This window comes from Conger conger, chromosome 14 (genome assembly GCF_963514075.1).
Source record: "Conger conger chromosome 14, fConCon1.1, whole genome shotgun sequence".
In the NCBI taxonomy this organism is placed as follows: Eukaryota; Metazoa; Chordata; class Actinopteri; order Anguilliformes; family Congridae; genus Conger; species Conger conger.
The window spans coordinates 32,402,317-32,429,405 of NC_083773.1; the positions used below are offsets into that span (position 1 = coordinate 32,402,317).

General features: G+C 43.4%; 3 protein-coding genes across 3 annotated transcripts; 1 reads left to right on the forward strand and 2 right to left on the reverse strand.

The window, feature by feature from the left end:
* Positions 1 to 3,705, reverse strand: mrto4 (MRT4 homolog, ribosome maturation factor). The gene is made up of 8 exons (XM_061219953.1): positions 3,577 to 3,705; positions 3,121 to 3,179; positions 2,903 to 3,006; positions 2,548 to 2,629; positions 2,290 to 2,357; positions 1,323 to 1,474; positions 1,075 to 1,151; positions 1 to 903 (listed from the first exon to the last, which is right to left on the reverse strand). The coding sequence occupies exons 1-8, from the start codon at positions 3,602 to 3,604 to the stop codon at positions 745 to 747; spliced, it is 729 nt and encodes a 242-aa protein (XP_061075937.1). The 5' UTR covers positions 3,605 to 3,705; the 3' UTR covers positions 1 to 744.
* A 1,094-nt stretch (positions 3,706 to 4,799) lies between these two features.
* On the forward strand, positions 4,800 to 17,376 carry aldh4a1 (aldehyde dehydrogenase 4 family, member A1). The gene is made up of 15 exons (XM_061220772.1): positions 4,800 to 4,993; positions 6,649 to 6,742; positions 8,320 to 8,412; positions 9,106 to 9,153; positions 9,491 to 9,646; positions 10,505 to 10,654; positions 11,045 to 11,119; positions 11,429 to 11,616; positions 12,123 to 12,196; positions 12,743 to 12,939; positions 14,190 to 14,237; positions 14,322 to 14,474; positions 15,034 to 15,155; positions 15,328 to 15,446; positions 15,671 to 17,376. The coding sequence occupies exons 1-15, from the start codon at positions 4,953 to 4,955 to the stop codon at positions 15,781 to 15,783; spliced, it is 1,671 nt and encodes a 556-aa protein (XP_061076756.1). The 5' UTR covers positions 4,800 to 4,952; the 3' UTR covers positions 15,784 to 17,376.
* Positions 17,377 to 22,090: 4,714 nt separating this feature from the next.
* Positions 22,091 to 23,247, reverse strand: her2 (hairy-related 2). Its single transcript, XM_061220935.1, has 2 exons — positions 23,096 to 23,247; positions 22,091 to 22,970 (listed from the first exon to the last, which is right to left on the reverse strand). The coding sequence occupies exons 1-2, from the start codon at positions 23,147 to 23,149 to the stop codon at positions 22,536 to 22,538; spliced, it is 489 nt and encodes a 162-aa protein (XP_061076919.1). The 5' UTR covers positions 23,150 to 23,247; the 3' UTR covers positions 22,091 to 22,535.
* Positions 23,248 to 27,089: the final 3,842 nt, after the last annotated feature.

The window sequence follows — 27,089 nt, forward strand, 5'->3', positions numbered from 1 at the left end:
TGAAAAGAATACAGTTTATTACAATGACACAGACTATGTACACCACCACAGTGAAATAGTTCACCACACTGGGAGGGTAGACTGCAAAACGTCATTCTCAAAGGCTTTGAGAGTACAGCTCTGCTACGATTCCATTGCTGGTGATGGATTGCGGCAGTTACAGGTGGTTCATTGTGTTCTGTCCATCTCCCACTAAAGGGATTTATTTGCATAACTGCATGAATAATGAGGGCCATCGTTATTGGAAATGTCTCCCGTTAAAAGGATTTACCAAATATTTACTAACAAATGTTTATATTCCAAGAATGTACACATTAGTACTAATGCCACCGTTCAGATCACTCTTAGATTGCCCTCCATCCCCCACAAGTTATACAACTATATACTGTAAATACAGAAAATGGGGGGGGGACCTTGAGCTGAACCACTGAACAGCTTTCTGTATTCACCTTGCCAAAGTCAGCAGAATTAAGCATTTGCTGAGAAATTACAACATTTGGAACCGTCCCTGGAATATGCTGCACACCAGCATTTGGTGAAATTTGCGTTTAACAGGCGATTCTATGAACATTAAGTCCTCCAATTGATGATACTCATTTTGATACACATCCATCTTCTGCAACATTCTTGTGTTAAACAAATAAAATAAAATAAAAATAAAAAACTTGCAATTTGGATTTTAGACCACTGGTGCAACACATTGGGCTTGTTGTAAAAACAAAGCTCTGAAAATGTAGTCCAATCTCATTCAGCCTCCTCATCCTCTTCTACTTCATCACCCTGCATGGCCTCCTCCTCATCCTCCTCTTCCTCCCCCTGCAGTTTCTCGAAGTCTCCCGTCTCAGAGTTCCACATGCACTTTATCGTCACCTTGAACTCTGCCATCTCAATACTGAAGAGTTTCTGGAGAGAGAGGATGTTATATTGATCACACAGGACTAAGTGCACAGTCATAAGAGTTCTACTAGTCTGCAAATCGTACGCGAGATCTCTGAAAGCCAGCAAGTTAAATCTCAAGTGAAGGTGTGTAGAACCCCCAGAAGGTGTGGTAGTCTCAGACGGCGTTTCACTTACCAGTATCCGGGCCTGCTCTGGCGTCAATGTGTCCCCATCTTTACACACCTCATAATCCTTCAGCAGTGTCACCACACCTAAGGATAGAATACTGCAGTTAGGAATCTGGAGAAGCCAGAAAGGGGCGTTGCTATAACCCCATATGCTGTTCTTAGATATGGCTCAGTGTTGGCATTAAATTATGGCTTGGTTAATTGTTCAACTGACACATTTTTGGGAAAGTAATGCACCCAGTGGCCAGATGTCACCTTTCTTGAGGGCTGTTGGTAGTCCCAACTGCCTCAGTTGAGGCTCCATCGAGTGGGGGAACTGTGTGAGGGGTCCTTCATCCAGAGTGATGGCCATATATGCCTTGTTTCCTGACCGAGCAAAATCCATCTCTTTGAAGTTACTGAAATACCTGAGGAATAAGCAGACAATTGGGTAAACAAAGTAAACATGCATTAGAAAGCCACTTACAGTGGACTAAAGGCCCGGACACACCAAACCGACGGTTGGCCGCGGAGCGCCGACAAAGATCGCCTCACGTCGATACGCGTCGTTAATGTTGGCTGTGCCGAACACACCGCAACGACGGTCCGCCGACGGCCGAGTTGCACGTACGTTCTGCGCCTGCGTGAGAGGTAATAACTCTCCACACCAGCAGGTGGCGGTAGTCTGTATTTGTCTTTCAAAAAATGGAAACCGGAAGACCGGGGAATGCGTTTGCATTGCGTTGGACCTAGAAGCAGCCATTGTCTCGCTCACAACAAACAGTTTGCAGCAATTTCCTTGTTCTCTCGCTATTTAGTAATACTAATCGAAAATTACGTCTGGTAGTGATAGTAACTTTGGAATGGCTTGCTTTCGTCGCTTCCGTTTCTCTTCTCGTGCACTGATTCGCTAGCTGGACAGCCAATCAGAGAGCTCTCTCTCATCAACGGCTCCGGGGGCTCCGGCGTCGGAGCCCTCCAAAACGGGACACACCGGAAAGACTCGGCAGACAGGGCGCCACCGATGTCCGACGGCCGACCGTCGGTTTGGTGTGTCCGGGCCTTAAGCAAAGGCTGCCCTCACTAAAAAAAACATCCCTTTACAGGGACCACATTTGAATGACTGGCATCAATGAAAGTGTAAAAACAGGTCTTATTTCATGCTAAAGAAGCAAATAAATGTACATCTAAACCTGTATATCCACACTAATACACATGCAATTCAAAATGATTCACTACTCACTCTTGCACCTCTTCCTTGGTTTTATTTGTGAACAGGACCCCCACTTCACCTTTCAGGAACTTGGTGATCTACAACATTTACATATTCAGACAAACTACACATTAGATCCTGCTGTAATTTAGCAATGGCCAAGTAGCCAAAAGCAATTTGTACCAATTTTTGAGTTTTGTTTGAGATTTGCTTTGCACCAATTGGTATAAAACAAATCTCTGAACCTCAGGACAAACACTTGAAAGGCAATCCTGAGATCTCTCCTACCTTGTGTAAATTGTCTTTGTACTCATCCGTTGGTCCTTTGCCCAGAGCGATCATCATGACTTTGTTTTTACCAAAAAAGAATCTGAAAATAACAATGAGACGAAATTATGATTTTTAAAATATATTTTTTATTTATTTATCAGGGACAGTGCACATTCATCAAAATGTTCAGTTTCCACATGAATGTAAATTCGCCAGAGTTAGCTCATGAGCTCATTTTCATCTATAGTCCCTAATCTGCACGTCCTTGGACTGTGGGAGGAAACCGGAGTACCCGGAGGAAACCCACGCAGACACGGGGAGAACAGGAAAACTCAGAAAGGAACGTGTCTGTGAAACCGTAAATGGTACTCACCTACTGTGTTTCCATGCCGTCCGGATGTCTTTTAGTTTGTTGTTCCTCATATTGGCAACGGAGAAAATGAATACGTATTTGTACGTGTCCACACATTTCCGCAACTACAGGATCAGAAATAAAACAGTTTATCCAAAAAGGTGGCAACATTGGCCAGGTACCCAGCTAGCTAAAGGGTCAACGAAATGCAAACTAAAATAAATTAAATTATGACTTACCTCTTCTATTAAGTTCTGTTTCGATTCCAATCCCTTTTTAGTTGTTTTTGTTAAGGAAACTGAAAAATAAATGTTTTCTTAGTAAGCAGACCAGTTATAGCAACACTAAATAACGTATAGCTTGTAACCATATGCTCCATTCAGGTATTGACATAAAGTAATATGTAGCCATTTCGTCACCGGCTCTAAAATGTTAGGGCTACAAGTACAGTTACGTTTCGACATCGACTATCACACAAACAGTTCGCTAATTTATATTTGTAGTAACACGTGCATGTATAGCTTGCTAGCTACAGTATAGCTAGCTAGCTAGCTAGGTTAGCTGATATCCGATCATAGCCACAACCTCATCCAACTAAATACCAATTTTCATCGTACAGTGAAACATCACAATGAAGTCATAAATGGCCATCAAATTATTCCAATAAAATGCACCAAAAAATATTAAAAACATACTTTTCTTATCCCTCTTAGATTTCGGCATGGTTCACACGTATCGAGATATATTGTCACGCTGGGCTGTACCACTGCAAGTAGGACCCCATAATGTTTCTCTTGTCAGAAAAAGGAAACCTGAGAACTGCCTGAGCGTAATTGTGTGGCAATGTATCCACAGCGAACATTGATACAATTTTCCCTGGTCGATTCCGATGCCTAAAAGAACACCGATAGAAGATCGATACGCGTATTTTTAAAGGAGTTCTGAATACAGCATTGATTATAAAAAAAAAAGTTAAAAAAAAAGTAAATAATAATAATAATAATAATAATAATAATAATAATAATAATAAATAAATACAAATACATAGCCTGCCTTAATCATTTGAAATCGCTAAAAAAGTGGCAAATACATTCTGACATTCAGACCAACACAAAATAAATACATTAGTTTCAGGACGACATATGGATTAAACATTTAATCAATGTGATATTTATTCCACATAATTGTTATCTCACTCAATAATTATTGCTAGTAGTGTACAAGTACAATACATATGTACATATGGGCTCTGAAATTATGTGGGAACTTTTATACTGCATGCCTACAATGTCTGATGCTGACTTTATTTAAGCCCTGGACCAGCAGCTAGGGCTGCTTCTTCTTGGTAAGCACTGTTTTTCCAGCAAACTGTTTGGAACTTGAAAAATGCACCTCCTTACAACTAATACAATTTTCAAGGTAAACATGTTATAACATAAGCGAACAGTAAGCCTATATACTAAAAGCCACCATTTAAACAGCGGAATTGCTAAAATATCAAGGCCACCAACTATCTGTTGAAACTTAAAATGACAACACACGTGTGGTGATCATGGTTGATCCCAGCCATTTAAAAATAGAGCCTCCAAAATGAAAAATGAGTGCTCTATGATTGGTCGTGGACTTTTCCTCCTTCGCTGAATGGCCATGCACAGACTCGCCCACTAAGCTTCTCGTACTTTCCATTTAGGAAAAAAAAATCAGGTGTGGAGGAATCTTAGCTCCATTGTAAAGAAAATTTCATATGCAACAAAACCAGAATAACTTTACAATAAATTACTAAAGACCCTTATTTTAAAAAGCAGCCTTTTTGAATGTGTAAAATCTGAAACATTTGGGTTTTAATTAAAACGGTCAATTGCATTGGCATTCCCCTTAATCGTAGTGGTATAGTCTAAAATAGACTGCGTTCGTCGCGATATATGAAGGCAGTTTTACTTTCGTGCAGTTGATTCGTGTTGTGTGCTGGGTGAACGTCTTATTGGTCAGGTGCAACACATTCAAGTAGCATAATTTCTGACTGATTTTAACCTTGATTTTTTCAACTGTTGTATTTCCTTTTCTCTGAAGCATGCTGCGAATGAGAGCGGTGCTATATCAGTCTTTGAGAAGGTATGTCTTTTTACGCTAGCGCAAATGACCCTATTCACCTACTTACGACGTTTCAGAATGGCTAACTAGCGATCTTAGCTGCCTGCATGCTGGGAATGTGGCCAGTGTCACTGCATGTTAAATTCGCTGTCACAGTCCCGCTTGCTGACAGTTGTAAGTCAGGCCATGTTGTTGTTATTTAATGGGTATACCTGCTAACTTAGACATATGTAAGTAACTTAACGTGATAGCTTGTGTAACATCAGCTTCTACTTTGCGCACTTCACGGCGCGTTACAGATGAAGCTAACTAAGTTAGCTAGCTAACGTTAGCAACTTTTCAGTAGTCAATTCCGAAAACACCTAGAGAAATCCCTGAGTCATAGACTACCCCGAATTCGGTGTAATTTACCATATGACGTAAAACTACTGCATGGCTGATGGATAAAGTAGCAGTCTCATTTACTACCGTAGAGTAACGTTAATTTAACATATTATTCAGGGTTGCCAAGATGCCGTTTGTCAGATATATTTAAACTACACGTTCATAATGATATTAATTAAACTTGATGAAATGAAATTAAAGCGTGTAACTGGTGTCTAAGTAATTATCGTAGCCTGGCGTTACAGCCTGACCTACAGAACCTCTTTTCATCCTAAACCATAGCAGTGTTCTGTAGCGAATTCGTTCCTGTATAAGCTGTCAAGCAGGTTGGACATTGTATACCTGTCATCTACGTATTCGTATTTATTCTCTGAAAATCTGTGCTTTCGGTTTGCTTATTTTGTTGCATTTGAATTTTAAAATGTCAGCCTTTTTCAATTCAATGTTGTAAGTCGTTTTGCTTGCAACTTATAACTAGTTTTATTTAAAAGCAGTGCTGGACACATTCAGTGTTTGTTGCATAATTTCCAGCATTGTCATTGCTATGTCCTGTCTAGTTTGTTTGATATCCTTCACTGTGTGTCCTGATAATACTTTGACTCAGAAGAAATGCATTATGCATTGCTGCTCCTGTACTCCTGGGTTATAGTTAACTGCATTTAGAGACTTGTTGTTTCCTGACAGAAGAGCTTTTGAGGCAAGAACTAAGTGGTGACATTGGAAAGCAAACAGGACAGGAATGAATTGTATCTTCTGTGTTCAGACCACTTGGTAGCATGCTTTACTGATTTGTGACATCACTTTAAAATTATTCTGAAGAATAGCAGAGTGCTCTAGTTGCATTTTTTCTTTTTGTACAGATGGGGCAAAATTTGTATATGGGTTTAGATTCAGCCACAACACAACAACGGTCTCCCCTTGGTGCCTGAAATGCAAATCTGAAACCAGACCGAAGGGACAGTTGTTAGTAGTTGTATGTTTTTTGCAACCTCTTTACTCATACCTCATACCATCCTTAGTGAAAATATTGAAACCTATATAGCCTATATCATATTCCATATGGAGAGTCCATAAGCCTACAGTAAGGCTGTGCTGTATACTAGACTCTGGACTAGGTAGTGAGTCGATAGAAAGTGCAAGACAGACCACTGTATGTTGAAGGTCAGCCAGTTACAACAGTGTGTGGCAGCGTTCACTCCACAAACAGTTGATAAAGCAAGATCTGAGGAGCTACCAGATTACTGATGTGTGTGTGTGTGTGTGTGTGTGTGTGTGTGTGTGTGTGTGTGTAGTTTCAGGACGTCTCCCTGCGCTGCTGTTGAAGTGCAGAATGAACCCATCCTGGGATTTCAGGAGGGGAGCAAAGAGAGGGCGGAGCTGCTTAAGGTGAACAAACAGACTCCTACACATGCATGCACAGAGAAGTCCATAGCGGCAGGGGTCCAAGTCGGTGCGGAGCAGATTATATTGAGACCGGCTGAATCAATAGCCTTCAAAGGTGAACGGCTCTATCATGCTGGTGGGAAGGCGGTTGTATGCCAACCAGTATTCATGCCCCGTTTATTTTTCCCTTTGTCATAATTTTAATCTCTTTTTTCGTCAATTTCTGTCAATTCAGCAGAGCACCGACAAACATGAATCTTTTTAGAGAATTTTGTGTTTGTATGCCTACTTCATACTGAAACAATTTAATCCTTACCATTATTTAAACATTTGTGATGCAATATCATTTTGGCTTAAAAGAAGCTGATTGAAAAGCCTGTTCTGCAGAATATACTGTGAAGTTTAAAAAATGCCAGGCGCTAGTCCAGGCGCTCGTCATTTCCCGCCTAGATTACTGCAACTCCCTCCTAGCCGGTCTCCCAGCTTTTGCCATCAAGCCCCTCCAGCTGGTCCAGAATGCTGCAGCCCTCCTGATCACCAGTCAGCCCAGGTCGGCTCATGTTACCCCGCTCCTCATTGGCCTCCACTGGCTTCCTATTGCCGCACGCATCCGATTCAAGGTCCTAGTGTTGGCATTTCAGGCTGCTAAGGGGACTGCCCCCCAGCTAGACCACTCCGGTCTGCCGGCTCTGGTCGCCTTATGGTTCCCTCTCTATGAGCACCTGGCGGTCGAGCTGCACGTTCACACCTGTTTTCCGTTCTGGTTCCTCAGTGGTGGAATGACTTGCCTACCACTGTCAGGACAGCAGAATCCCTCCCCCTATTTCTGATATCCCTATCCCTCTTGTCTAACCCCCCCAAAAAAAAAAAAAAAAAAAAATTGCACTTATGATGACTATATGTTTAGAACAACACTTCATGTGTATTTTACTAGTTATGGATTTCATGCTTTTAACCTGTGGAAGAACCTATCCCAAATGACAAAAATGTAAAATGTAAAAAAGTTGGCAAGCCAGCTGGTACAAATCAAAACTTTATGCAGATGAGATGGACACGCCTGCTCTACTGAGCCCAGAACACATTTTTTTTCATAATTGTGTAGACGGCAGAGCCAGGCTGAAGCGGTGAGTGCAGTCGTGTGCAAAGTGTGTGTTTCCAGCCTGCTCCGCAGTCCCCAGCTGAGTTGCACTGTTAGTGTTTCAGAGTGCACTTTGTTCCCCGCTGGTACAGGTGCCTGATCCATCAAAAGGGTTGCTCTTGTGCAAAAAATTAGTTAGTGGTGCTGCTGCCCATTATGTGCTACTCAGTGGGACTGCTGACCATACTTAGCACTGGGACTTTCAGAGTTCTCTACCTATGGGATGCAGAACTACACTTCAGAATGTGTGTTGCCTGGCAGTCAAAAGAAGACCATTTTCTTTGAAAAGGTTTCCTGTCCCTGCCCAGTACACCAGGGATATATAGGGATATATAGGGATATATAGCTGGGAAAGGTGACCGCTGTAGTGTGTCAAACCTGAAATCATCCAATATTGTATTGCTATTCTATTAATACTTCCATGATGGCGTTTGGTTGACAGGTCCTGCAGGAGCTGAAGGGTAAGACTGAGGAAATTCCGTGCGTGGTTGGAGACGAGCATGTCTGGACCAAAGACATCAGATACCAGCTGTCGGTGAGCGAGGCCAATCAGCTGCCGAACCAGTCAGATACTGCAGCAAAGTGACCCCCCTGTGTGCTGTGTGCAGATCTTAGGGCCAGGGACATAGAACCTGCACCCCTGACATTTGCCCCTACCCAGAGGAGTGTGATTCTGGGCACTGATAGCGTATGCAGTTTTGGAGAACACTGTTTTTGAAAGTATACCTGAAGTGAATTCTACTGGCTTGATTCTGCCTGTGAACTCACTGGGTGGTCCGTAATGGTGTATACACTGTTATTCATAGTTTGGTTTTGAATTAAAGGTTTACATATTTTTGGCTCAGACATAATAAACCTCATTGGTGTTGCTTGTCCTGGATGTTAGTAGCAACATTGCATGTTTTACGTTGCGCTAAATGCGTATTTGATATTATGCGATGTCCACTTTTCGACTTTGTTTGGTACACTAATGTGTTAAATAACCCCTGTATTGCAGCCTCTAGGGGATGTTTGATAAAAATTTTCATCATCCTCTATTGAGGATGGAGGTACTCAGTCAGATGGAGGTAATTTCAGGGAGACTGGAGATTAAAATATTGGGAACTCGTAGCTTTGGAACATCTATCCTCTGAGAGACAGACATCATTTGAGTGGAAGTTGATGCCACTGTCATTTAGTAGTGTTGTTCCAGAACAATAAAGTCTTTATTTTTTTGCTTTTGTTTTAGCCCTTCAATCACTCCCACAAAGTGGCCAAGTTTTGCTATGCTGACAAGGTATGCTAATTGTGTTCTTATTGTCAATTTCTTAGGGGGGAGTCTCTCATAGCTTTTTGTTTTGAACCTGAAAGGTTTCTACAAATGCAGTGCAGCTGCCATGTAGTAGTGTGATCTTGTATGAGATGCTGTTTGTGTCTGCTTTTCATAATTTAAACTTCATATTTTTGCTGTGAATAGGGATGGTACGAACACTGTTAAATTACTCCAAAGTACTCATTTTGAGACTGCATGTGAAACTTTTTCCATGTAAATCTGGAATGTAATGTAAATGTATATTCTGTCAGTAGACTCACTGGAGCCCTCCTTACAGTTATCCCATTGGTTGTTTCTCTAGGACCTCCTGAATCGGGCCATACTGGCTTCATTAGCGGCCCGCAGGGAGTGGGACCTGAAGCCAGTCCAGGACCGAGCCCAAGTTCTCCTCAAGGCTGCAGACATCATCAGTGGGCCCAAGCGGGCTGAGGTGCTGGCTAAGACTATGATTGGGCAGGTACTGTGCTGCTCCCTCTTCAGCCGCCATGCAATTTCTACATTAGAGCGACTGCAGTCAGGGCAAGTGATAGGCTGGGCTTGGTACAATGCCTTATGAGACTGCCATAGTTTTCCCAGATGAAGATTTTTTTTTTTCCTCTGCGGCTTGCTGCTTTCTTCATGAAATTGGACTGTTCCTGTCAGTAGCACTGCTAGGGGGTAGCAGATATTGGGTTATAGCCAGGGCTGTAACTCCCATTGAGGTCACCGAGGTCGTATCCGTAGTATTTCTTTCCATGTCCATTTCTAAAGTCTATTTCATTTTCAGTTCAATAAAGTCTTTCCCATTAAGTTGCTTATTTTAACTCATCTGGAGGCCCACACCTCTTACGACCATAATATTTGCCAAATTAGTCGTTGTTTACATCATTGTCTTATCCACTCTTGTTGTGTGCAAGATTAAGTGGAAAGCTGAAAGGTCTCATGGACAAACCTCAACTCTGGAACATATGTCTGAATTATTTGCCATTTACGATAATCTTCATAATAACGTGCTGTCTTTGTAAAGGGAAAGCGCTCGAGCGATTCTGTTTGAGTGTGGATGTAGTGTCGGAGATGTTGGTATATCGTGTGGGGGATATGGGAGTGTAGATGTAGTGTCGGAGATGTTGGTATATCGTGTGGGGGATATGGGAGTGTAGATGTAGTGTCGGAGATGTTGGTATATTGTGTGGGGGATATGGGAGTGTAGATGTAGTGTCTGAGACGTTGGCATATAGTTGTAGATGTAGTGTGGAGGATGTGGGAATGTAAATCTAGCGTGGCAGTATTTGATATTTAACAGCAAAGGGTTTGCGCTTGCCTCTCTGTGCTGCAGGGTAAGACCGTGGTCCAGGCGGAGATCGATGCAGCGGCTGAGCTGATAGATTTCTGGCGCTTCAACGCCAAGTACGCCATGGAGCTGGAGGGCCAGCAGCCTCTGGACAGCGACGGCAGCACCAACACCATGCTGTACAGGGGCCTGGAGGTCTGTCACACCACTTTCACTGTGCCACTGCTAGAAATGAATATGTATATATATATTTTTTTATCATTTAATTGGTTTGAGACATTGTTTTAAATTTATGTTTCAAGAAATGTAGGAATTTTTTTTTCTTCAAAGTAAGAATATGAAATTTAGTGTTGGAAACATCTACTATTACTAATATTGATTTAGGCAATTTCTTATACATTCGTATTGTAATGCAGTTTTATGCTGTATCTCGTGGTTTATTTAGGTCTTGTTACAGCACACGGAAAGCTGTTGCACTCTATGTTCAGTTGTTTTTTGCTTTTGGGAGGGCATGCAGTTTTATTTAATCGTTACTGTAAGCGCTGGCTCTGCTCCCGTTTGTTTGACTGATTGGCTCTCCTCCAGGGCTTCGTAGCCGCTGTCGCCCCCTTTAACTTCACCGCCATTGGAGGGAACCTGGCGGGGACTCCGGCCCTGATGGTGAGTCTTCTTTATCTCATTCAGAAAATGCAAGTCATTAAATACATGCAGTTGAAGATTGATAGATACTGATAAGTTGGCAGGGCTAGTTCAGCTGTTTGTGAAGGCTTGTGGGTGTGCTGGGCTATGCTCTTGGGGAGGGAAACTACAGCCTCTTTTAACTGCTCATGAAATTAGTGTGGTTTTTGAAACAGGAGGCTAAATCCCTAACAGAAAGCAACGGCCAGGTTGAGTAGCTATGCATGGGTACAGCTATCCTGGGCACGGGTCTGTTAACCCCGGTACTAAATGGCTCCGTGTGGTTGCCAGGGTAACGTGGTCCTGTGGAAGCCAAGCGATACGGCCATGTCGGCCAGCTACGCCGTCTACAAGATCCTGAGGGAGGCTGGCCTCCCGCCAAACATCGTCCAGTTTGTGCCGGCCGACGGGCCCGTGTTCGGCGACACCATCACGGCCTCTGAGCACCTGGCCGGTGTCAACTTCACCGGCAGTGTCCCGTATGTCCCAGTCTGTAACTCTGTACCCGATGTTCTGATACCCTCGTTTACTCAACATTGCTCTTCTGTACATGCATTTTTCATGATATCCCAAAGTACTGGTAGTTGCCACTCTGCGTGCTGATGTTACTGGATCCCTCTACCCTCTCTCTTCCTACGTATATTGCAGTTTTACTTGTCTATACCCTGTTAATACCCGTCTTTGTCCGTATTATTTATGGATGTATCTGCATGTACCAGCGTATCCCTCTATACCACTCTCTGTCTGTACCAGTGTTTATGACTTAAATATGGTTTGTACTTGGTGTGTCCAGGGGCCAGGTCAAAGGTCAACATGTTTGAACACTATTTGACAAAAAACAATTGTCGATAAAGGTGTGAAACATCATGTATAGTAAAAGTATAATCTCTTTATTACAAGCACGATAGTGAGTCAGGTACTGCATGCAAATTCAGGTTTGCATTTCTTCATTCTCGAGACCATACAATCCTGTTCCTCCCCCCAGAACCTTCAAGCGGCTGTGGAAGCAGGTAGCGCAGAACCTGGAGCATTACAGGAACTTCCCACGAGTGGCAGGAGGTGGGCTTCTCGCAAGCTTACAGAGAGATTCAATGGCCTTATCTTTAGGTTTAGTCCATCTTATCTAATCTTCAGGAGCTTAATTTGTGTTTTTTTATGTCTCCCTGTCCCCATTAGAAGCCTTTTCAGAGCAGACAATAAAACATTGGCAAGTGGATGACTCGGTTGGGGGCAAGCAGAAACATTGCCCTAATGTAGCCGAAGCATAGCCAACGCATAGCCAAAATATTATTTTAAAGTTATTTCAACTTTAAAATATTTTAAATATGAACATAATAAAACTTTTACATTCTTCAGAGTTCTACAGAGGCAAAGTGTTCACAGGTCCCCCTAGTGAAAGAGATTTCAATCTCTGGGGTGTTCTTGGTAAAATAATTAACCTGAATAAATAAATAATGTACTCTGTCATAGTACCATAACCCTGAATGTCTGACTGTGTAAAGCCAGTCTGTAATATGATGCGGCAGTTTTATGTTGCTGATGCTGAGATCGAAGCGTCTCCCAGGTGGTGTGATGCGAAGCGTTTCTGCGTCTCTCGTGGTGCAGAATGCGGGGGGAAGAACTTCCACTTCGTGCACAAGTCTGCGGACGTGCAGAGCGTGGTGATGGGGACGGTCCGCTCCGCCTTCGAGTACGGGGGGCAGAAGTGCTCGGCCTGCTCCAGGATGTACGTGCCCGACTCCCTGTGGCCCCGGATCCGACAGGAGATCCTGGCTGTGCACAAACAGCTCAACGTGGGAGATGTGAGTGACCCAACCATGCACACGCTCGCCTTTCAAGGCTCACTGGGTCTGAGCCCGCTTCTCTCTAGCCCTGGGGTGTCCGACCTTGGTCTCCTGGACCTGGAGAACCATAAAGGTCTAGTTGTCTTCTGTTTTTACCTTCAACATCAGCAGCTAGTTTAGACCCCGGAAATCTATCAAAGTGGCTGTGCTGTGTAATTGCCTGCCTTAATTGATTCATTTCCAGCAGGGTAACAACAAAGCCCTGTTGCTCTTCAGGACCACTCATGCTCCAAATGTTACCCTGTGGTGTTCTCCCTGGTCTTCTCTTGAGTCAATTCATGGTTTTGTCAGTGTAATCACCAGAGCAGGCACCCCAGCATTGGGCTCCCCTGGGTTTTGTTGGATCCCAGGCCTGATTCATTCACGTTGTTGTAACCATGGCTACATGTTTCCCATAGACGTATTTTAGCCCCATTTCATCACTTTAGGGCACCACTGATGTTTACATCTACGTTCCCATTTTAAAGGAGCCAATTGTCCAGGGATGTGGATGAGACATTCATTGTTCATGGTTATGCCTAGCTATTTCTGACAACTTACTCTCTTAAGGACATTATCTTTCAGTGGACTTTGAAATTGTTTTCATTATGAATGAATAAGCTCTAGTTAAATGTAGGAGCTGTAATTATGGTTTGAAAATAAGCCGCTATACACAGGAGCCAAAGGCGCAGACTGAGGTTCTTGTGGAAAATTACCACTTTGTATTGGGCTGTAATGGTTCTTTATTACATGCAGCAAAAATGGCATTATAGACTGTTCTCCATTCATCTAAAGGATGGTGCTTTTTCTCTTCTTTCCCTTTTCTCAGCAAAAGCATATACTTGCTCAGGATTCACTGGCTAAAGGCTGCTTCTGTAGGGCGATGTGCTATTTTGCATTTCATACACCTAGTTTTGCTAATTGCACACATACCGCAATGCAATGAAGGGAAATGCATACCTTGGTGGTATGGTCTGGGTGAATTACACTGTGGCTGGATGGAAAGCACTGCTTGAAGAATGCAAAGCGGAAAAAAGCCATTTGCTTTCCCTGCTCCGCAGTTTTCCACCTCTCACCTCACTTCACCATAGCAGTTAAACATCAATTGTTAAGAGGACATGGTTATTTGCCAGTTAATAGAGTTAATAAGATACTTTGTGATTCAAAACATTTCATGGCAAGTTAATTTGCTGACCTGCATCTGTCTCCCTCTCCATCCATCACTCCAGCCTGTGAATGATTTAAGCACCTTCTTCTCTGCAGTCATTGATGACAAGGTATGTACCACCATGCTTTAATTAATCCAATGCTGAATCTATCATGGATTTCTATTGAGAAGTATCCCCATCTCCCTCCTCCAGTCCTTCGATCGCATTTCTAAGTGGCTGGACCATGCCAAGACTTCCCCTAATCTGACCGTCATCGCTGGTGGTAACTGTGACAAGAGCAAGGGTTACTTTGTGGAGCCAACCATCATCGAAACGAAGGACCCACAAGACGCCATCATGAATGAGGTACGGGGTTGAGGCTGGTACTTTGCTCTTACACGTGAGGCCACCAGGCCACTACCTGTACCTACTGAGTTGCCAGCTGGTGCATTGTGGGAAAAGTGAATGGAATGAGAAGGCCGGCAGATTCTTGACCACCATGGCAGTGAGCTCATGGCCAGACAGCAGGCTTATTCGGGCGATTGCACTGAGCTCATTGATGCTTGGGACCCTGCCTAGCCTTGTTTGTTTAGCTAAAGCCTCAGTGAGCAGCTCATTTCACGCCTGGGTTTGCAGGTGAGTGGCCACTGTATAATAGCCATCTTTCCAGCTTGTGCATGTCCGCCAGGGGAGCGACTGCACTCCTGCTTGGGTTCTGCCCTCCCCTTCAGGAAGGGGAAACAAAATGCCTGCAGCAGTGTTGACTGAAATAAGTTTGAAAGTCTCATTGTGTGATTGAGTTATGTGATTGAGCTCCTGTATATGAATATCTGTGTCTTTGTATAGTAAGGTTGGTATAAAGTGGTATACAAGAATTTTGATATCAGTGTCTGCAGTCTCATATAAGTTCTACCCTCCTCTGCAGGAAATCTTTGGCCCTGTGCTGACCGTTTATGTTTACCCTGAGAATGACTACAAAGATGTGCTGAAGCTGATCGACAACACCTCCCCCTATGCTCTGACAGGCGCCGTCTTCGCCCTTGATAAGTACGTAATCCCGGTGTTAAAATATAACTGTTGTGGTAAAAAATGACTGACACCCTCGCTCCTAATTAAAGAAACACCCACAGTGCTAGTTGTTGTAGTGGTATCCCTGTATGAAAACATTATTGAATTTCCTTGTATGGAAGAATAACCCTGTCCCTGCCATTCCTTTCAGGAGTGTGGTGGCTGAAGCTGCTAAAACCCTACGGAACGCTGCTGGGAACTACTACGTGAACGACAAGTCCACCGGCTCCATTGTTGCCCAGCAACCATTCGGGGGTTCGAGAGCATCAGGTAAGGGTAGACAAAGGATTTGTTCTGCATGAAATCAGATGTGTTCAAGGATGTGATGGCAGTGTGTCATTTAGTCCGGCGCACATTTAGTCCAGCACACACAACCCTCAGGTTCAAAGAGCTCAGCCCACTGCATTGTCAACTGCCCTGCTGATGTTTAAAAATTCTCTTTTTTTGAACCAGGGCATAATATAACCCCATCTCAAACTTTCGCTTGCACACAGGCACTAATGACAAGCCCGGCGGCAAGCACTACGTCCTAAGGTGGACATCGCCGCAGGTCGTCAAGGAGACCCATGTGCCGCTGACAGAATGGAAGTACCCCTACATGGGTTGAGAAGGGAACTGATTTTTGCCCCCTTCTCCCCACGCCCCTACCTGTCTTGCCTAACCCCTACCCTGCAGAACGGCACTGAATCCCCATCCTCTTCCACGTTATTTTCTCTACTGCTCATCACTGGAGATACAGAAAAATGTATGTTACAGGAAACCACCCCACCCTCGGCTCTGGACCAGAGCTTACACTGGCTGATTCTGAGCCAGCTGAAGGGGTGGCTAGTCCCCCCAAGCACTGTGTGGCACCGATATGGGACGATGAAGAATCTATGCACAGGGAGCATTAAACCCACCTGAGTGTGCTTTCAGCCATCCTCCTCTCATTGTGTGTCCAAGGGGGGGGTGGCTTGCTTGCCTTGCAACTGGGCTCAACTGGGACCAGAGCTGCAGTTACACGTCTCTCACTGAGGTCTAGCCTGGCTGTACAGACGTAGGACTCCGGTCCGGGTGTTGCTGAAGAAGACTGGGTGAGCAGGAAGGAATTTCAGCCGGTCTCCCATGCCCCTATGTGGGACTAGAAAAATCCTGAAAAACCGGCAAACAAATATCGTCTTGCCCTTTGTCCTCAAAATGCTCCTGGCTTTTTATTCAAGTTTTTAACTGTCAGCCTGGCAAGGCTCTTTCAGAATTTAAGGGAAATTGAAGATGGTGCTTTGCAAAGGAAATGTCCTGAGATAAGCCTTTTAGATAAACATGCACCTGTATATTGATACCCTAATTGGAAGAAATGCATTTGGAACAGTTCTATTGTAACTTTGGACTGCGAAATGCTGTACCATCTGTGCTTTTAGAAACATTGGCCTTGACGAGAAAGTTAATGGTTTACCTCGCTAACCTCACTGCCAGACAGTAGATGGGGTTCAGTTAATATTTTTGACTGGTTCATTTTGGGTCGTGGCGGAATGAAACAGGAATTCTGTGATTGGCCCTTTGTTGCTTAAGAAATTCAAGACTTTTCAGAAGCATCCATCTTCAGTGTATACGTCTGTGTTTTTATTTTTTATTTTATTTTCCCAAAGCAAAATTAATGAATTGCTTTTGAGACATATCTTAATCAGTCACCTGTGCCTCTCCAACCCTACGTTTGTAATGGTCCAGCGCCCTGACCTGTGGCAGTTCCTTTCTACACTTTGGCAGACAGCTTTACATATTTACCATGACGATGGCAAACTTGCAGCAGCTATGGTCACTTGATCGAGCAGATAAGGCGATTACAGTATGTAGGCAGTGTTACTAAAGTTATTCAATTATAACTTAAAAAATAAAATAAAATCCTAAATAGCAATTTATTTTCTTAAACAGATTTTTTAAAATTAACTTGTAATTAATTGATTTATTAATACATCCTACAGCATTGCAATAAATTATTTCACTAAATATGCGCCTGTATTAATGATTCAGAGATGGGTGATATTTGGAATATGAAACCTTGCCTGTTCAATTGTTTTAGTAGAATGACAAGATTATTTGGTTTAATTGTTGTTTTGATGTTATGTCTTTGTTATTCCTGTTATGATCTGTCTGAAAGGTACAGATTGAAATGGCATAAACACATGTGCATCTTCATCAGAAAATAAATGCTGTTTGTTCATCAGTCTGACCAGAAATCGGCACCTTTTATAACAAATTTTCTAATGAGCCTGTAAATGCAATAACCTCATCAATTAAGCAATTATTTGTTATACATATGGATACAAGTGTGAAGTACAGATTGAAATCTTCACTGGGCAAAGCCTTGGCCAGTTAATTACTTAGTACAGGGGTTCTCAGACTTAGTCTGTAGCACTCCCTGTGTTGTTTACTCCTGTTACTCCCAGTATGCACAGTCTCTATCCAGATATAAAAATTTCCTCTTATCCCCCGTGAGAGTTCTCCCCATGGAACAATCTGTGTGGACAAATTAAGGGAAGACTTAAAAAAATGACATTACAATAAACAATGATGAATTATTTTAGCACTTTATTAATATAGCCTACTTTCACCTTCTCCATCAGACCAAAAATGCTAAACATCTCAGTACCTGTTTATATCCTATAGGCCTACATGCATATACTTATACATACAAAGCGCCCACATTCGCAAGTATGGCCCCGGATGAAAGGAAACCCTGAAGTAAGCGGGTAACGTTCCCGGAAAACTATATTATTCCGCACCGCTGCTAAACGCCATACTATGTGTTTGAATGGAAATATGCGCGAAATATGAGTTATGTGACGTTAATTAGCTACAATTATACACGTTGAGTTAAGCGAGCTCCGTAAATGTTTTTTTCTTTCAAAAAGACACGGCAATATACAAAAGTGCGGCAAATGATGAAGGAGAACCATCCCACGGGTATATCGGGTGGATGCCAACAACAAACGGCTGCAATCCATGATATGCACCTACAACTAGTAAGAGAGAGGTTAGCCTTCCCAGGTTGAACATCAGTCCATCATACATGAAGTAGCTACACTGGCACCTGTTTTATAAAGTAACATTCAAGTAGGCCTACTCGTAGTGAAGTTGATTGTATGTGAACACTGAGGGATGTCCCTGGGTTTAAGGAATATTTGTATTGCCTCCTATTAGTAAGATTAATTGAAAGCTAGTGGGAAATGATGCGTAAGATTATTACACTATCTTGCATGTGCAGATTACTTTTCTCCCCAGGAGGAGAGTTGAGTAAACACTTTCAGCCTCCCTCTGCCTTTGCCAGGAAATACGAATGATTTACAGGCTCGTCTCCAACCTGTTGGTGTGTGTGGAGACTGGACCGGCTGACCCCAGCGGAGATAGAAACTGGCTGTTTCTGCCTCACTTCTGAAAATTAAACAGCTGAGGTAACATTGCGGGCAGCTAAATTTAGCTTACTGCTGATTGGTCATTTTGTGGGGAGGATGAATGTCACAAATATGGAATGCAGTAGTTCAGAAAGCTACCAGCAGATGGCGCACAGTGCGCATTTTCCCATTGTTATTTTTGAACTTCAGATGAGTGGGTATCACTGGGTAATAGGTAGTACTGCATCTGCCTCTGCTGTTCCCTTTTATTTAAAGTACTCCTACAACTGATTGCTGGAGTGTAAGAAATTGGCCCTGCTTGGGGAACTATTATTTAGTAATGACTTGACAATGTCATAATGTCTTTATCTTGGTGATGAGAAAAGTGTGAAAATGTTTCAAATCAAAGAGCGATGAAATCAGGAGCCCCAACCAACCATTTTGTCCATTTTAAGAGCAGGCGCTGGTCACGTAAGTGACCCCCTTTGTGTTCCCCCCATGGGTCGACGTCTGCGAGCCCTGTCCGCTTGTGTATAGGGCAGAAGAATGGCACATTGTGTGGACAGACCGGGTAAACGTGACCATGCCTTCTGCTGGCGCTGCTGACAGCCGGTGCCCCTTGTGCCGATGGGCATGTGTGCCCGGCTTTGGCAGAGCGGAGTGGCTCGTGGGTTGAATGGGCCGGCTTGATTCATGCCCTGGTCCTCCCACAATGTCTCCACAGATGTCCCAGAATCCTCTTTGTGTTTCACATAGATTCACTGCAGGTTGTGGGTGACCCGCCCAAACTGGCTGACCTCAGATGGAAACCCCAAGCAGCTGCAAGACAACTATGACATACAAAGGAACAGCACTGAAACGCTCACTTAACCATCAGGAGTACCACACTCACCGGTATTTGCATTGAACTGAATTTGCTAGTTATAATACTAGTTATCATTTTGGTCCAAACAAGGCTTTGAAAGCAAGGCTTTGAAAGCAAGGCTTTGAAAACAAGAGCGAGTATCTACTTAGAACTACACAAGCGCATCTACTGTGATTTTTGTCTGCCCACTTCTCAGTACTTTACATTTCAATGTGGCTTTTTGGCGTGACAATCATCATGCATTTGTATTGCTCCAGAATACACATAACATTAAAACACAATACAATATTATGCAATAAATGCAGTTGTTGTAAGTATACAGAATCTCTCTCTCTCTCACACACACACACACACACACACACACACTCTCTCTGTCTCACACACGCACGCACACCAGCTGTGTTCCACACCAGCCAGCCATAGCAGTAGAGTTTAGGTCTCTGATTGTGTATATGCCTGGGAAAGAACACCTATGGTAAAAACCTTTGTCTGATGAGAATGCAGGTGTGGCCCCATTCATCTCTGTTGTGTACAGTAACCGGCGGTCCACACGCACCCTTCACTTTGATCTGTAGGCCACACTACTTCTCCCAGCACCTGTCAGCGTGTGCATGTCTCTATGTCCCTCCCTGGCCTGACTATATGCCATAGCTCACGTGTTGGCAGCACAGAGTGCAAACTGCACAATGTCTAGTCCGGCATCACTTCCTCCTGTCCTGCAGCCTCCCAATAAACATCGCTGCCGGCTGGCCGTACACCTGCCAGGCAGACCACGCTACACAAAACAACCAAGGCTCACCAGGGTTCTCCGTCTGCCTCAAAAGGTAGATACAGAGCACTGTCTGCTCACTGACATATTATTCGAATCATTGATTCTTGTGAATACAGGCCAAACATTTAATCGGCTCAGGAGGTAAGAGCAGTCGTCTGGCAGTCGGAGGGTTGCCGGTTTGATCCAGCCCTGGGTGTATTGAAGTGTCCCTGAGCAAGACACCTAACCCTCAATTGCTCCTGACGGGCAGGTTGGTGCCTTGCATGGCAGCCAATCGCCGTTGGTGTGTGTGTGAATGGATGAATGGGGAGCGTCAAGTGTACAGCGCTTTGGATATAGACACTATATAAATGCAGACATTTACTATTTAATCGCTGGTTAATGAGGGAATTTGAGGGACATTAATACTCGCTGAGCAAAGGATCAAGAAAGGTTAAATGTACAATAGGTAAATCTTTTGTGTTCAAACATTGTTACAAGACCATTGTAAATCCCTTCCTATCTTTGAAAAAGGCTCACTGACATGTTCACTCACCCTCTGCCTGTGTTTATAGTCCTTAAATTTAAAATATACAATTGATGGCCCAACAAGGAAACAGAACATTGTATAACTACAGTAATTCAAGCTCATTGGTTGAAAATTGGTTCCAATTGCCACAGTCAATGGCGTTTCAACATCAGTGCATTCACAGAGAAGGGGGAGGGATAAACAGTGTTGTGATTTGAAGGTATTTGTTGATGCTATTCCTCTCTTGACTGTTAGAAGTCCGAAATTACCTATTGTACCTTTAAACCTGCCATTTAATTTACCACCTGGAAATAACCCTCTACTGAATGATTGTGGAAGTAATTCTGTATGCACAAGCAGGGTCTGGTTTTACAATGCAAGATGTGCTCGATTGGCTAACAAAGGTATGAAAACAGGCTTGGATTTTTTATGTCATAAATACATACATTTCTTAAATGGCACATATACACACACAAGTAGGCCTTCTGTCCTACTTAGGTATGTCATGTGTCTTATATTCAAGAAATGTGATTGTCTACTCTTTACTTCTTAAAGTCAACTTATCTTACACAAATAGCATCAAGAAATTCGGTATTTCTTACACTCATCTAAACTTCTGTAATAGGATATATAGCTACTACAAATGTGATTTCCGTGCATTTAAACGTTATATTCAGTTGGACATTATAGACGACTTTGCATCTCTTGGGGAATCAAACCGTGTATTGAATTGCTAAATAGGGCACACTTCTTTTGTCCGGCGTTTGAAAGCACTGAATGCGGTGGGAGTGTGGGAAAGCCGTTTAAACTGGAGCTCATGCCCTTCTGGGGACGGGTGCTGCTGCTTTGTTCTGGAAGGCGGCAGCTGGATTAGCCCCCTTTGAAATCGTGTACCACAACAGACCTTGTCAACATGCTCCCTTACTTTTCCCGCCCAAAACTCATCTTCCTGCCTCTGAATTAATTGAATAAGATCGGGACATTTAATTGGCAAGAGAAATAGCCTCTACTAAATTCCAAAAATATTCTCCTTAATTTAGCCCGTAAATAAGTTAAATTATGAACATAGGTTAATGAAGTAAGTTTTTGTTACATTGCAATAAAATTCTTAAGGATGTTCTTTAACGCCCTTATTATTAAATACAATAGTCCTGCTACGTACTGCTGTTGAGCCCATAGGTTGCGCTCTGAACCAAGTAGATTGAATACTTTCGGCACACGAATACCAGTGACAATTAATTTATGGTAAGAAGTTACATTTGGTAACGTAATGAGTAGTGCATGTAATAGCTTATACCTTCCCTCACCTTAACCAAGTTGACAACAGCCAACGTTACTGCTGTTGACAGCTACAGCCTATGTGAGCTAAAGGCCTGGCTACAGAAGGAAACAAAAATCAAATTCGTTTTAAATTATTTATTTTTCTTCACACGGGATTGCATGATAGAAATAAGTGCAAAAATACTATCAATATGATAAATGCACGATCACATATGAAACAGAAGCCAGAAGTATAGGGATCTATATCTGAATACAAAGCGTAAAAATCCCTCCTCGGAAGCACCCTGAGACAGGCAATTACAACATTTACAATATGTAAAGAAAAATCTCTTCACAGTAGTGAAGTTAGTAATACAGCATTGTTAAATGCAAAAGTGTACAAAATAAACCATTCTATAAAGAATATTAGAATTAACGACAACTTTTGTCTACAAGGGTTAGATTTAAAAACGGGAATAAACATTTCCTACTGAGAAGAGAACGATTTAACTGTGGCTGCACAAGAAGCCAACCCGTCCTCTGGAATTTTACATGAACACAGTCTTTAAATTTGACGATGGCCCGTTCACCACGGCCTCCACAGCGGCTTTCTGTCGCTTGCTCCGGGACGTTTGGGAGCGCGGATGGCAGTATGGCAATGCGGTGGCACCGCCGGGTTGCGCAGGTCTCCGTTACCCTTCCATTCGGCCTGGTGAAAGTGCTTCAGTAGCTTGTGTTGAGAGTCTTTGGATCTCTCGTGCGTGGATAAGAAGTGGAGGGTTTCCTCCAGGCATTTGGTAAACCCCTCCGTGTAGGTCTGTCGGGGAGAAGGCGAGTGGCACTGAGTGGCTGGATGCGTGTTGCCCCGCAAGTAAAGAACGGCCATCTCGAGGACGTCTGCTTTCTCGAGCTTGGAGCTGGACTGATTCGCTTTGAACTCGTTTTCAAGCAGCGCTTTCAGTTGCTCGATGCTGTTGTTGATGCGGTCTCTGCGCATCTTCTCTACAACAGGTTTTCTTATCTGGAGGAAATAAATTAAAGAAGAAGATAAGACAACTGCACACGTACTACACGCAAGTTAGCCTAAAGCTAAATAAACACAACATTGCATTAGATAACACGTTTGTAAATGTGTAGCCTACTTACTTTAATTTTTTCTTTCGTGGTCAGAGCAGTGTGGTAAACTTTGACAGGAGCCATGCTGATTGTAGATTGCGAGCAGGTTCAGTCTGCACAAGTAGAGCGATGAAAGCTGTTGTCTGGTCCCATGCTCGAGACCTCTATTTATACTTCTTGGCCTGAGTAAAACAGTGTGGGTTTAAACCGGACAGGGCTTTCCCACACTCCACAGCCAATGAGAAGCCAGCACAGGCAGGACAATAGAGATGGCTTGAATTACTTCATGGTAAATTGACAGCATATTGCCTGGGGATAATAGACGTCTTCCACATGAACAGGTGGAGGGTGGACGATAATGGGGAGCACCCGTGGAATCGTGTAGAATCTGGGAAATAGTTGACCACCAAAAGACCCCCCAGCCCCCACCCCCTAAGCATTTTCCTTGCGACCACATTCCAAGACCACACGTCCAACCATTCAAATTAAAAGGATATGCGCAAAAGGCGGGAAAATGACAAAACGCAACTTCAAACGAAATGTCCCGAGGCGACCAATTATTCCAGATTAAGAGATTTCAGGCATTTATTATTTCCCGCCCAAAAGCACGGAGATTTATAGCAGTCAATTTTTTTGTAGCTATAATTTAAAGTGTGTAGGCTTTATGTAAGCTGCTGCTATCTTGTGATAGAAAACAGAAAACGTAAGCATAATATAAATTAAATAAATTTAAATAGCCTCTAATAAACCTAGATTATATGATGATATGAGTTAGATTGGTTAGGCTGATTTGTTGAATCAGTTGAATTTATTATGTAAAACTGATTATTTCTGTAATTTATCCCACTTTATCTCACTATAAAGTGACGGGATATCCCGTCAAAACAAACAAGTCGGTACGATGTAGCTTATCGGAGACTGGAGGTGTTTTAGTTTATGACAGGTGGGGGAAACTTGCACCAACCTGATACTTTTTCCAGATGTCCAACAGGGAAGTTGATAGGCTACTAAATAGTACCACTGCGAATGCTACATTGAACACGGCACACTTCTATTGTGCTTGTATTGAATGTGTGGTGTGGGAAAGTTGGGGCAACGCGGTCTCCAGGGCTCTTTTTAAAGGACGACATCCGTCGGCTCAAAAGAGCAGCTGCCTTCTGCGCGCGGGAATCTTAAGTAGGTGCTGACTGCTGTCATCAAAGACAAGCATAACAACGCTTTTTTTTCCACGGACACCCCTCACCAAAGGCTACAGCCCCAATATTTCAGCATTTATATATTCCACGTGTTCTGGACCCGTGTTTACGTTTATATGTAGAATGCCACGTATGCCTACTGAAAACGGATGGATTTTCATGAGACAAGTAGGCTATGCAGGTAGGTTACAATTAGGGAAGGAGAAGCCTTCTTTATTGAAGTGTGGGCTACTGTACGACCCAGTGTGGAATGAATCATTTACAGTTACAATATTTCTTCATATCTTTTCAAGCAAATATGTATCTTACGTAAACATTGCCAGTTAAATCACATCCAGTTTTTTCCACCCAAAGAGAATATGTGGCATCACTAAATTCAATAAACAATAGTAACCATAGTTAACCATAATCTTAGTAGCCTACTTCAAATCTGATTCTACAATTCCCCCAACAGCCATATGGATCCTCACACTCCAGCCCCTGTAGGCTATACCTGTCTGTGTTTTATTGTCCTATAAACCCTGGGATTACACCTCTGAAGTGTGTGTGTCTCCACCTGAACTAAGTTTCCCACACTGCTTACATTGGCTGCTGCTAAAAAGGCTTTGGCTTGGCTTGCCGCGGTCTCATACAGAGCGGCAGGTGTGTGGCGTTGAATGGAATATGAGCACTGGCATACGCGTGACCCAGCCACTCACACGGGACCTGGGAAGTTCCTGACTCCTCGTGGGAAGATTGAATTATTTTCCCTATCTGTGCACTCCCTCAATGGCATTCCAGTATCACATGATCTCACATTAAAGCCGTGAAAGGAGAGAAGAGGCGGGAAACGGCTGAATGCTCAGGGCGACCTCTAAAGAAAGCCCTGTTGAAAATGCTGTGATATGTGTGTGGTCAGGTCATGTTTTTTTGTGTGAGATGTAGGTACCTTTTAAGCATTTAACCTCACTTAAAAAATCCTTATTTCTCTGCTCAGTTATCACAATCATTATTATCAAAATTCAGCATAAACATCCGCGCAGCACAGATAACTATAGTGACAAACCCCACTTTGATAGCTCACAGCTTTTTTTTGTGTTTAGTGTAATATCTACCTGCGTAGGCTGGCATGGGCTCTACAATGGGCCGGTCTACATTTCAGGATATTGTTTTGTTTTGCCTGCATTTTCATTCATTTATTCATCCTCATTCATCCAAATTTCAACAAACAGTATCGAGTCCACGTTTTCTTAAGGAGAGATTATCTAGCGCCGTCTTCCTGTGCCCTCCACTGAGGTGTGCAGAGCGCGCAAACTGGTTTGGCTCGTGCAGCGGATGTCCAGATGGCCTATTGAGGGAGAGACACAATGCGGGCCTTGGGGCGACCGAGGCACACTTGTTTTGGGACAATATGAATGGGCACGAATGTGTGGGAAAGCAGTGCGGGTCCGAGCTCCCACACATTCCTGACGGGCTAGTCGAGTGGCTCTCTCGCCCTGTTTAAACACCAGGGCAGCTGGAGCTGTTTGGTGTGTGTGTGTGTGTGTGTGTGCGTGTGTGTGTGTGTGTGTGTGGGGGGGGGGGGGGATGTAGCAAAGATGTGGCTTTTCTTCATGAATGAAAAGAATGTATTCATTGGAATGCCTTAATACCCAGATGATGTCTTTTTATCAGTATAGTGTGCGCCGATTCACTGTGGGGACACTATGCAGGCTCAGAGCGCAGAACAAAAGGAGAAGTGAAGTGGTGTTTTCCCTCCAAAATGGACCTCTGGCATCTGCCTTTGTAAACACTGGATGTTATTGTATACTGCCCTAAGTAATTCAGTTTTTACCTCCCTTCATTTTTATTTTGGTGCTAATAAAATTGCAATGCAGCTATTGTGTTGTAAAACATATTGTACATTCGGGGCCATAGGTTTTGTCTGTGAATTTTCCCCTACAGTACTTTATAAGTATTCAGCTCTACACTCAGTGAGCACTTTATTAAGTATTTATTAGACTTCTTTTTTAGACTTATTTTGTCTTCTGCTGCTGTAGCCTACCCACTTAGTGGTTTGACGCGTTGTGTGTTCAGAGATGTTTTTCTGCATACCACTGTTGTTATGTGTGGTTATAAAGTGTACATATGTATACAAGTGTATATATAAGTGGCCACTGAGTGTAACAACAATTATTTCCCCATATCACTGTGGATACTGGAAGCATTATTCAATATTATTTTAATGATAAAAATTATATATTTTTAAAACTACAGGGAACCTTGCAGGTCTCCAACATCTAAGTAAAGTAACAAGAACAGTCACAGTAGTAAAAATGATCATAATCATTAGTAGAAGATTATGCAAGTTTATAAGAGTTTATAAGGCATCTAACATTAAACCAGCATAGCGCTTTCAGCTTTATAATATTCTGTCATCATCTTCTTATGTATAACTCCAGATTTCAGCCAGTGGCAGATGTTGGAGCCACCCTCGGGTCAATAAAAAACCAGAGCGGGTGGGGCAGTGGGGCGAGGACAGCGGTGTAATCGCAGAAAGATTAGTTCTCCAGAGACGCACGGAGCAGGTGATGGGTGGGGGCCACTGAGGAAACGCACACATCCAGGGGTGTGTCGGCGCCTCTGATCTCAGCTGTGAGTGTGTCTATGGCTGGGGAGGGGGGGAGCAGGCTGGGGGCTGAGGGCTGGGGGGAGCGAACTGAGGGCGGGGGGGGGTGCAGGCTGGGGGCAAGGGCTGGGGGGAGTGAGCTGAGGGCGGGGGGTGCAGGCTGGGGGCTGAGGGCTGGGGGAAGTGAGCTGAGGGCGGGGGGGTGCAGGCTGGGGGCTGAGGGCTGGGGGAAGTGAGCTGA